General features: G+C 38.0%; 1 protein-coding gene across 4 annotated transcripts in view; it reads left to right on the top strand.

The window, feature by feature from the left end:
- Positions 1-12,779, top strand: part of ARL13B (ARF like GTPase 13B) — an 87,862-nt gene that overhangs the window by 14,207 nt on the left and 60,876 nt on the right. The window contains exon 1 of one of the 4 annotated variants that reach the window (XM_077118657.1): positions 418-890. The exons of 1 other annotated variant lie outside the window; for it this stretch is intronic. In XM_077118657.1, coding sequence (XP_076974772.1) covers positions 525-890 — 366 coding nt within the window. In that variant the 5' untranslated portion in view covers positions 418-524. Of the gene's footprint in view, positions 1-417; positions 891-12,779 lie in introns of those variants that run through there. 2 more of the 4 variants (XM_077118655.1, XM_077118658.1) reach the window with 2 other exon arrangements.

Here is a 12,779-nt window from a genome sequence, read left to right as displayed (position 1 = left end):
TTTATGTGACAGTGATAAACATTATACAGGTTAAAATGTCACTCCCATCAGAACTATTGAGATAAGTTAGCAAATGAGGTTTACCCTTGTTTTTTTTTTCACATGGGCAGGTACCCGGAATCGAATTCCCTTATTTTTAACATGATAATTGCACCACTGTATTGTTTCTGTAGTTGTACAGAGTCTGACAGAATCCCAGAGGATCCCCAACTCTCACGAATAGAAAAACAAAACACAAGACCTGAGATCTCTGGATCTCAGCTCAGGTATCGGAGACAGACAAGCAACAGCATCCTTGGCTGGCAAAACATTTTGGATGGGTATACAGAAAAGCCTTGCCTGGGATCTGGCGAGGATCTCTCAGCTTCTCTCTGAACGCTCCCGTTGCCTAGTTACCGGACCCTCCGTCCGGAGCTCCACCTCCTTCCCCAGACCACGCCCCTTCTCCCTTGCCCCTCTCGGGCAGGGGCAGGAAGTCGGACTCGTCCAGCCACTCAAAGCGCTTCCCTGAGGGTCCTCAAGTGATGATTGGAGCACATCATGGGCGGTGCTCGGGGCGGGCCTTCCGCGCCTCGGAGAAACGTCAGCGCGTCGACGAGGGGGTTTTTCTGTCCCAACTCCGCCAACCCTATTCCACGGTCTCCGCTGCCCTGGTCCTGCAGTACCACGAGGAGGAGGGCGGTTGTCTGCTCGCGGGTCCCTCCCGGTTCCTCCTCCGAGCCTGTCTTCCTCCGGGGCGCCCCGGAGCGGCGGCGAGACTCGACCCGAGGCAGCTAGGGACACATCCCCGCCCTAGGCTCGGATGGGAGGCGGCGGGAGGAGCGGCCTGGGATGTTCAGTCTGATGGCCAGTTGCTGCAGTTGGCTCAAGCGGTGGCGGGAGCCCGTCAGGTAGGCGGACCTTCTCACCCGGCGACGTCCCTGGGGTTGGGGACAGCTACGTCTGGAGGGATTGGGGTGGGGCACCGCCTCTTTTCTTTGCGCCGCAGAAGTCTCTTCCGAGGCCACGGGGGATGCTTTGCTCTTACCTTGACTTTGCTCACAGGCTTGTCCCTGGAGAGAGATGTTTTAAGGCAGAGGCAGCCTTATTGTCTGGTTGTCTTTGAGAGAAGCTGCGATCAAAGTGCTTATTATTTATTATCTTTTAAATGGGTTCGAATTCCTTAAAAAGTTGTGGAGTATGTTGTGTGCTTGGAATTGGAAACGACTGATTGTTTATTTTTCTTTGCAGCCTTTTGTTTTTTTTTAAGAGAGAAGCACGGGATATAGTTTCCATAACATCCAAACATCCCTTCCAGTACCCGCACATACACAAACAAACACCGTTTTGTTTGAGAACCTGGGCTTGAAATCTGGTTCCTTTACTTTATTTGTGACTTCACTACTTTGAGCCTCTTCTTCCTCTCATTAAATCAGGGCGATATAATCTTGTGTCTTGGGGGTGTTGGATTAAATTAGGATAACATAGAAAGTATTTTCTAAACTGTACTGTAGGTCCAATTTCATAAGGGCTGTGGTAAAACCTTCTAATTGGGGGGTCTACTTCTTAACATTTTATCTGGAAAAGCTAGATATACTAATATTCAGTGCATGTTACTTGATATTCATTTAACAAATAATCGAGCCTATACCATGTTCCAGGCACTGTGGTAGAAAGGAGGCAGGAAAAAATGATGCTTTTAAAATGGAGTGACCTAACCTATCAAGAGACCTTGAGTTTGTTACACTGTATATATAATATTAACTTCATATGATTTTACTCTAGGATTAGGCTAAGGGTAAAATATAGCAAAGTTTTGGGGTTTTTTATTGTTACCATTTAATATGAAGGATGAAGAGTGAATCTTAAAAGCTACACTTATACATTATAAGGAAAATACATGTGTACATTTGGAAAGTAAATTTGCTTTAAACAAAAATTTTGAAATTCTTTCCACACCCCTGTTGTGATTGGTAACATTTAATATTTGAAGCAACACAGAGCTGTTCACTATTTAAATATAAGTGATATGATTGACTTGGGTTAGGTATGTGTTTGAGTGTGTAGACTGATTTATTTTGTTTGTTTTAATCATATTTTGATCAGATTCTTGAGTTTTGACTAAGACTTGAGTATCATTCGTAATAGATTGCCTTTTATGTTTTCTTTTCATCTACTTTTTAAAAAATGTATTTGATTTTTGTAAGATAGCATTATATGTCCTCTTAAGAACTAAAAACTCTCAGAAAAGTTTGCATCCCAAGGAAGGAGTTTTTAATATAATTCATCATTTTTAGTCTTTGCCTTTCTTAGAGTGTAATCTCTGGCACGATTTCTCTAAAGAAAAGACAGAATTCAGAGAAAGGAGAGTGCATTGATTTCCAATTAGAGAAAGATAATTGATTTTATTAGTAAAGCAAAATTGAAACCAAGTCCTATTACCCAGACTATATTCTCTTCCTTAATAAGTGTGATGGTTAGGTTCTGGTGTCAACTTGGTCATGAGACCCAGTTGTCTGGTCAGGCAAGCCCTGGCCTGACCGTTGCTACAAGGATATTTTCATGACTGGTTGATGAACCAGGAGGCTGGTGTATTGAATCATCAGTCAGTTGATTATTGATTAAATCTGATCAAAGTGCCTCTCATAAGATAATGCTATCAGTTCATGGCTTTTAAGGGAGAAGAGACTTTTTTCTTTACGTCTTTAGCCCACGAGTCTGTCTTGTGAAGTTTGTCCAGATCCTTCATCAGAGCTGCCAGTTTCACAGCCTGCCCTGTGGATTTTGGACTCTTCCATTCCCACAGTTGTGTGAGATACGTTTATAAATCTTATATTTACAGATCTCTCTTATGGTTCTGTTTCTCTAGAGAACTCTGACTAACACAGCGTGATATTAGGGGTGGTTCTTGAGAAACAGAATCTTAAAAATGGGGTTTTACGATTGGTTGTCTATTCTGACTAGAGTTAGAGGTACTGTTTCCAATAACCAAGATGGCCCTGAAGGCCATGGGGTGAGTTGGCAAATAGATTCTCAAAATATCACCATGGGATTCTCCTAATTGTACCCTTACATGAGGCAAGACTCTGGGTGATGTTTTTGACACCTTTTCGGAGTTAAGTGTTAGATAATGCTGGATACAGTGATGAGGATAAGGGATGAGCTTAATATTTCAAATTTGAAGCTTCAGTGCCATATGAATGATGTAAAAGTTTCCATTTAAACCCTGAAAGAAAACTTATTTCCTGTGGTCACAGACTTGAGATCTCTGAAAAACAGACAGAAAGCCTCACTGTACAAGTAGCAAATTTGCAACATAAATTAAAATCTCAGCTTTGTAGGATGTCTTTTGTTAAAGTAAGAACTTTGATTGGGAAAGAATGAGATCCCGAAACTTGAGATGGGGACATGTGCTTGATAATGATGGCAATGGAAAGATGGGATCCCTGGAACCTACTGAACCTTTGCTAGAGAGACCTGCAATAGCTTATATTGAGGAAAAGCTTCCCATCTGTTCTCTGCACAGGCCAAATAAGAGAGCCGAATGGGGATGTGATGAGAATCACCATCTCTGCATCTTTTAAATTCTTGAGAGTAGCACTAATCTCAGCAATCTCTCCAGGAATAAGGTATTTTGCTAGGTAGGGGCAGTTCTAGTGGTTTCCACTTGGCCTTTCCCACCATAATAGCCCTCACTCCATGAGTCAGAGAACTAATGTGGGGATTCTGCCAGTTGCTATGTCATCCCAGTTAGGCATTCTGGAACTAGGGACAACTATTGAGAAAAAAGCATTTGCCAGATCAGTAGCTGCTTACCGGTACCAGGCGATATACTGATTTGCTCAAGTGGTGATACCACATCTGGAACAGTACCTGCAATTGGAATCACCACCTGGTTAAGCTTATGATAATCCACTGTCATCCACCCAAAAATGGACAGCTGCAGCACTGAGGCCCTTTCTGGGATGTCCCTGGAGGGCACTGGTTAGGGGAAATCCTAACAGTAGGCAGAATTTTGAGCAGTGCACCTGGTTGTTCATTTTGTTTGGAAGGAGAACTGGCCAGAAGTGCATCTTGTATACTGACCCATGGGCTGTTGCTAATGGTTTGACTAGATGGTCAGGGACTTGGAAGGAGCATGATTGAAAGACTGGTGACAAAAAGATGTGGGGAAGAGGTGTATGGACAGACCTTTCTGAGTAAACAAAAGCATGAAGAAATTTGTCTCATGTGAATGCACACTAGAGGGTAATTTCAGCAGAGGAAGGTTATAATGATCAAATGGATAAGATGACCTGTTCTGTGGATACCAGTTGTCCTCTTTCCTCAGCCACTCCTGTCATGGCCCAGTGGGCTCATGAACAAAGTGGTCATGGTGGTAGGGCTGGAGCTATGCATGAGCTCATCAGCAGGGACTTCCACTCAGCAAGGCCAACCTGACTATATCCACTGCTGAGTGTCCAATCTACCAGCCGCAGAGACCCACACTCAGTCCCCAGTATGGCACTGCTCCCCAAGGTGATCAGCCTGCTCCCTGGTGGCAGGTTGATTACATTAGACTACTTTAATCATGAAAGGGGTAGCTATTTGTTCTAACTGGAATAGATATATACTCTGGATATGGGTTTGCATTCCCTGCATGCAGTGCTTCTGCAAAAACTACTATATATGGACTTATAGAATGTCATATCCGCTGTTATGGCATTCCACACAGCATTGTTTCTGATCAAGGAAACCACTTCACAGCAAATGAAGTATGGGAGTGGGCACATGGTCACAGAATTCTCTGGTCTTGCCATGTTCCCATTCATCCAGAGGCAGCTAGGTTGATAGAACAGTGGAATGGCCTTTTGAAGATCCAATTACAGGTGCCAAGTAGATGACGGTGCCTTGCAGGGTTGGGGCAGTGTTCTCCAGGAGGCTATGTATGCTCTGAAAGTTCCAAAACTCCTAAGGATTCAGATTGGTTGTTCCCAGTCATGTTTCAAAGCTTAGCTCAGAGATTCTCTCTTTCAGGAACCTTCTTTGAATTTCTGCTAGATTCCTTACCCCTTCTTTGTATTTCCTAAGTACCCTTTTCTGCCTCTACTTATTCATATAATTCATGTATTATACTGAAATGTTTACTCAACTCTTTTCACTAGTTCCCCAGAATCTCTGGAGGACAGGAACTGTCTTACTGCTGCAGTTATTATTTAAACAACATTTAAACATAATACATGTTTATTGTAGAACATTAAAGACAAAATTTACCCATAAGCTCTCCTCCCAGAGATAACCTGTGTGTATTAGTTTGTTAAACTGCCAGAACGCATAATACCCGAAATGGAATAGCTTTCAAAAAGGGAATTTAATAAGTGGCAAGTTTACAATTCTAAGGAAGTGAGAGTGTCCAAAGAAGGCATCAGCAAGAGGTTACTTTCACTCAAGAAAGACTGATGCCATCTGGAGCACCTCTGTCATCTGGGAAGACACTTGGCTGGCATCTCCTGGCCCTTGTTCCAGGTCCGTTGTTTTCAGCTTCTGATGCCAGTTGTTTTCTTGTTAAGCCTATGTGGGCCTTTACTCTGTTCCTCTAGGACACAACTCTGGATTGAGGCTTGCTTAGCATCTTATGGGAAGGGACATGCCAATGTCTGCTGAGCTCTGCCCCTGTCTCGGCATCTTCTCTCTTTGTGACCACTCCAAGCACCTCCAAATATCCATGTCTTTGAAGTAAATGTTCTCCAGGTGTCTGCATCTGCTCTGTGTGAGCTCTAAGCTCTCTCCAAAATGTATCCTCTTTTAATGGACTCCAGTAAACTAATAAGGCCCACTCTGAGTGGGTGGAGTTACATCTCCATCTAATCAAAAGGTCACACCCAAAATTGGGTGTGTCATATCTCCATGGAGATATTCTAATCAAAAGTTTCCACTGTAAAACTCTGAATCAGGATTAAAAGAAACAGCTGCTCCTACAAGATTATATCATGATTAAACATGGCTTTTCTAGGGTACATAATAGATTCAAATTGGCATACCATGTTAATGTTTTGTTGTATAATCGCTTAGATACATGTAAAATTTTAAAACAGTAATGAGATAATAGAGTGCTGTTTTACAGCTGCTTTTAATTTTTGATTTTATGTATCATTAACATCTTTCTGGGGTGTACAAGGGTAGTTCAGTGGTAGAATTCTCACCTGCCATGTGGAAAACCCAGGTTTGATTCCTAGCCAATGCATATCCCAAAAGCAAACAAGCAAAACAAATGAAGAAAATAATCAACAAAAATTCAACAAATAAATCTTCAGTAATGGGATACTCACATGGAAAAAGAGTGAAATGTGATCCCTGCCATACAGCATACCAAAAAAAGAAGTGGGAGAAAAAAATCTTTCTGTATCATTTATACATTTTTCTATAACTTTCTAATAACAGCAGAGTAGTCCATTTTATAGACTTACCGAAGTGTATTCCATCATTCTCCTGATACTGAATATTTAAAATGTGTAAACATTTTCAACTATTATCAATAATATTTTGGTGTGAGCATCCTTGTAAATAAATATTTTTGGAAATGAATTCTGCATCAAATGGAATAAAAAAGTTTAAAATGCTTGATATAAAAATTGCTCTTCAGAATTTTTTTTTTACTAATTTATACATTACTACTAGCAGCATATGAGTTACTTTTTTAAAAAAAATGGGGAGTTGTCATGTTTTTTCATCTTTTACATGTTATAAGTGAAAGTGCTGTCTACTTTAGTTTCTATTTCCTTGACTACTGATTAGAAGTTTTTTCCTTTGACATTTGTGTTTCTTCTTATGTGAATTATCCATTGATTCCCTTTGCCTGGGTTTCTACTGGGTAGTTGCATTTTCTTATTGAATTTTTAAAAGACATTTTAAATGTTTCTAGTAATAACACTGTATCTGTAGTATATGTTACAGATACTTTCCTTCCATGTGTTACTTATTTAAAAAAATTTTTTTGGTGTTTTCTAAGTATAGACATTACATTTTTTAATTCAAATAGATCATACTTTTAGGGTAGTATCAGAAATTTCATCACCATTCCAAGAGTTTATTCACCTATACATTTTTCCTAGTTCTTCTATATTTTAACTTTTTAGCATTTAAATCTTTAACCTTTTGCAATTTATTTTATAGATAGGGAGCAGCTTCATCCTGGGCATAAAACACAAGGTCTACCAAGCCATGATGTTTAGTAGATATTATCATCTACATACTCTGTACTCCTGTTGTTTATTCTAACCAAGTAGCACCTACTTAATGAAATAGTACATATACAATATAATAGAATATGCCAAGAGCTGAATCATTAATTCAATGATTTTTAGCAAGAATTGGAAGACAATTTTCGGAAAAGATAAATTTTCTGGATCTTGTAGTAATTTGTACATTTCATGAGCATTATTTCAGGAATGGCCCACCTAAGAGAAGCAGAAAATTATGACCAATTTAAATGAAATGATTTTGACAGCAAGAGTTATAATATCCCAATTGGAAACAATAAAAAATATTTTTACAATTATTTAAACAAAAATAAAAATATATATAACAGCCATGGGTCTACCACCTAGGCTTTATAAATATTGATATTTGATCATCACAATTCAATTTTTTTTAAATGGCTAACAAATCCTCAAAGCTTCCTGACTACTTTGTGCATATCCCACTATCTCTTCCTAGAGGTAACCATTATCTTGAAAAGTTTCTCTTCCCATTTCTCTTTTATCAACATCACATTTTTGCTTAACAAAGTTTTACTTAGAATTTATTAGTAAATAGTTGTGTATTATAGCCAAGTCTAAAAAAGAGGATTCAGATGTCACACTAACCAGTGTGGATCTATGCTTACGGTACATCAGTGTGGTACCTAATAAATAATATCACTTGGTATGTCATCTCTGCCATGAATTTTTTCAGTGGGGAAACAGGTCCCTAATACTATCTTTCTTGGTCTAAGTACATATAACTGGAGTTTTTAGACCATTTATAGAAACTGCTGAGTTCTTAATTTCCTAATTAAGCTATACATACAGATTAGCAAGGATTATCTGGTATGCTATACACAGAACTAGGATGTCTTACATTTCTTTTTGTCCGCCTCACAGCTTCTTGCTTATATATATTAAAAAATCATAGAATTTTAGCATAGAAAATTTCTTACAGACATTCTAATTCTGCCTCCTTGTATTTTAGAAATGAAAAAACTGACACTAAGAAACTGACTTAATCAAGGCATCAGTGCTAACATATGACCACCACGTTTGGTGCTTTTGCTGTTAGTGCTCAATGAATGTAGATAGTGATTTCATTGTAATGCTATGCTAGGCATAACATTAAATTAAAATGTCATAAAATAGTACACTTACGTATTAAAAATCACACCATATTTTCTTTTGGTAGTTTTTTTTCATTCTATCATAAAGTTTTTGGTGTTATTTCACTCTTGCACTAGTATTATAAAAAAGCTTTGCCAGGTCCCTTGATCACATATGTGTTTATGTTACTTTTAAAATTTAGAACTTTCTCCACACAGTTTTAACTATTTTACATAATATCAATTTTGATGTTTCAAACTTTGCTTTTTAATGTTTGCAGTGAAATATTTCTTAGCTATATGTTTTGAAGTTATAAGTAGCTGTTATGTAATTATCTCATTTGAAGTGTTATCTTCCTTAGTTGACAGCTGAGGAAGTTTTAGACCTGTAGATGTTCAAATGACTGCAATAATGTCACTTACAAAAGATTCAAATATTTTCTGAGGCTGAGTTCAGTACTTTCTAGTGTGTGTATATATATATATGTATATATATATATATATACACACACACACTATCTATATAGTGTATGTCTTCTGATGTATATCTGCTATATAAAAAACCCTGAGATAAGATAACCTCATATATTTACCTTTGAAGTCAGTTATACACTACGTTGACTTGAACAATAGCAAATACTTGTCTCCACATTCATGTCTTTGCTTGTGATGCAAATATAGTTAAAATTATATAAAACAATTCTTTGGCTCTCATAAATCTCTATGAAATGGGCCTTTGTCTCTCTTAAAACTTTGGTTTAAAAAGAACTGAGGGACTGGAGAGCCCAGAACTCCAAGAACCTCTGAAGAAACCCTTAAAATTGTAGTCAGAAAAAATTTTTCATTTCATTTTTTTAACTCAAAATTATTTTAGTTTTTAAATTTTGTCCCACTGTTAATTGTTAGTGGGAATTATGTAAGCTTTTGCAGAAAACTTCAGGCAATTTGATAATATGTGATTTTAATTGCATTCTTTAATACTGAGCTGTTACTTTATTGTGGAGATTTCTGTAAATTAAGTTCACTATAGAACCTTATCAACTTAAATTGTGTATTTTAATTTGACTTAGAATTTATGTGGCAAATGGTGGTGGGCGGGTAGATCAGAGAATATATTTGTGTTATTTCATTTCGTAAAGGTGCCTACTGTGTGCTGGACACATTTAATACTAGGGCTGTGCCTTCGAGTAAGACAAGTATCTTTAGTAGAGGAGAATATAAAAGTTATATGAGCAAGTTAGTCTAGTCGCTGTGATAGCAGGGATAGTCAGGAAAGGCTGGGGGAATGGCAAGAGGAGATGCTGTCGAGTTTGGACTTGATTCTCTTTAAGGATTTTAGAAAAATGGCATGCTTAGATTTTTATCAACCTCATAGTTAGGTTTTATCAACAGCATTCAAGTTATGACCTTAATTAATCTACCTGCTATTAGATAATTCATCTGTTTTCTCTTAGGTGCAGAATCTAGTTTGTGACTGCAAAGCTAAATCGGAGGAATTCTTTCCTAGATATCTTGCTGAAAATGAACCAAAGTGGGCTACCTGATTTGGTGTCTATGTAATGTGCACGAATTTTAGGATAAACTAAAGGGTTCAATTGAATAATTATTCAATTGGAATAATTATTATTGCAAACCATCATGTTTAAAGTTTCTCATGGAAACTGTGTTGACTAACTTCTTATTATTAACACTGTAACCTTGGTAACTTGTACCTGTTCTACTTGCAGGTACAGTATGAAGATTAAATGATAGAATAAAATAGCTTTGAACTATCAAGAAGTGTATATATACATTCAAAGTAGTGGTTATTGCAGGGCTTGGGAAAAGCTGAGCATTTAATTTTGAGATACTTAATTTAAGGTAATTATCAAAAGGATACTTTTAGTTTACAAAACTGTGCAGTATTTATTATTTTTCTTCTCTTTAACCTTCTGGAAACTATTCCTAGTGCTACCACTATTTTGGTCTCCTTTTTCTTTCTTACTACCTTTTAAAGGTTTCTTCAGAGGTTCTTGGAGGTCTGTGCTCCACTGTCTCTCAGTTCTTTTTCCTCCTGAGCTTTCACTGGGCTCTTTCATCTGTTCCAATGGTTTTAACTACCACTTAATGACTCAAATCCAGTCCACATTCCTTCACCACCTTCACTGTGAGATGAGCCCCCTTGCAACATATCCAAAACTGAACTCATTAATGCCCCTCCATAATCAGTTCCTGCCCATCTCAGTTCCAGCCCATCTCTGGTCTCATCTCTTGAACCACCTCCTTGACCTTAATGCTGTGTTTTAGCTTCTTAGACTTCTTAAAGAAAATGCCATGAAATGGACTGGGTTAAACAATGGCCAGGAAAATGTCCAATTCAAAGCATCAACAAGGCAATGCTTTCTTCCCAAAGATTGGCTGCTGGCATTCCTTGACTCCTCTGCCATATGGCAAGGCAGATAACTGTATCTGCTGGTCTCTCCCTACTCATCTGGGTTTTGTTTATTTCACCTTGCTTCCATGGCTTTTTCTATCTGAATTTGATTATCTTAGAAGGACTCCAGTAATAGGATTAAGACCTGTTCTAGTTTGCTAGCTGCTGGAATGCAACACACCAGAGATGGATTGGCTTTTAATAAAAGAGAATTTATTTTGTTGGTAATTCAGAGGAAAGGCAGCTAACTTTCAACTGAGGTTCTTTCTTACGTGGGAAGGCACAGGGTGATCTCTGCTGGGCTTCTCTTCAGGCCTCTGGGTTCCAGCAACTTTCCACTGGGGTGATTTCTTTCTGCACCTCCAAAGGCGTGGGCTGAGCTGTGTGTGCTGAGATGAGGTATGCTGAGCTGCTTGGGCTGGCTATGTTGAGCTGTCTCATTTAAGCACCAGCCGATTAAATCAAACGTCATTCATTGCAGCAGGCATGCCTCCTAGCCGACTGCAGATGTAATGAGCAACAGATGAGGTTCATATACAGTTGGCTCATGTTCACAGCAACAGAATAGGCACCTTTACCTGACCAACTTGACACCTGAACCCAACTTACCACAAGACCCATCCTGACTGAGGCAGGTCACACCTTAATTTTGAAATAGGTTCATCAAAAAGTCGTACTTACAGTGAGTTTATACCCATAGAAATGAATTAGATTTAAGAACATGTATTTCTAGGATGCATGCAGTTCCAAAAAAATAAGATTTATCTTTTGGTTAAGCACTTACTATGTGCCAGTGACATCATGAACATTATTTCCATTATTTGTCACCACAACCCTATAGGATAGATATTGTTACTCTCCCCATTTTATTGACAGGACTCTGAGAAATTAAGTAATGTCCTGCAGGTCATATACCTTAGAAATGGCAGATCTGGGACTTGAACCATGGTCTTTCCAACACCAAGTTTATGGCTGTGTATCAAAATGTCCATAATTCTTATATTTTACTTATTACTAGTACAAAAATGCTATGAATTTTACAGTACCATAGAGTTTCTGCCCATCTCATTCTATCTCATTTGGTGTGCAATCAGAGACTCAGGGATAACCATTAAATTGAGAGTGAAGTGAACACTTTTAGTTTCTGGGAAGGTCATATTATGAACTGTTTTATAATACTGGTCTTTTTTGATGTTAGCTAAATTCCCTTTAGGTTCAATACATAGTTGTATTGAGTTGTCTTTATGAATGAGTCTAATAAAGGTGGTCTCCTTTCATTTAAGGCTACTTAAATGAGATGTGCTCAAAACCCCTGAGCTTTTCAACTTACAGCATCTAGTCAGTTCTCATCTCCTTACTGTAATGTCTTGTTATGTGGTATTCTCTGACAGGAATCCTTCATCTTCCTGCTATTTCAGTTTTCCTCTTGTCTGCAAACTTCTTTACTTTAAAAACTTAGCTCAGGAATCTGCTTGTAAGAAGCTTCCCTGATCTTCTCCCCTATCTCTGGTCTAGGTTAAATCCCCTTGCTCTGTATACCTGTAGCATCTGTGTAGATAGATGAAACATTTTAAACTATCATAGTATCACAATGTATTAGTATTTGTTTTTGCTTCAGTCACTCTTATTAGAGTTTGGACCTTGGTGTAGAAGCTGTGTCTCAGGCATTTTTGTCCATAATGTCTAATGTGTTTTTAATGAATGGCCATTTGACTGAATATGTAAGTGATTTCATTGCTAGTGCCAACTTTTGTAGACACTATAACCTTAGAACACTCCTGTGTAATATTTTTCAGTTCGAAGAACTAATGTGAGTATTTGATAAATAATTATAAGACTAAAAGCCTTAACTATTCTATCTTTCTATTGCCATATGGAACCCTAGCCAAACTGTCCCCGATCAATGATAATTTATCATGTTTTAAAAAGCTATAATGATATGTGTATTGTAGCAGGTCACATAGATTGTATATCTTTATTACTTAAGCAGTTGCTTAGAATGTTGAGTTGATGAATGTTAATCTTTTAAATTCATTCTGTTCTGAAAGTATAATTTGA

This window comes from Tamandua tetradactyla, chromosome 10 (assembly GCF_023851605.1).
Source record: "Tamandua tetradactyla isolate mTamTet1 chromosome 10, mTamTet1.pri, whole genome shotgun sequence".
NCBI lineage: Eukaryota > Metazoa > Chordata > Mammalia > Pilosa > Myrmecophagidae > Tamandua > Tamandua tetradactyla.
This window is presented reverse-complemented; position numbering and strand designations above follow the sequence as displayed.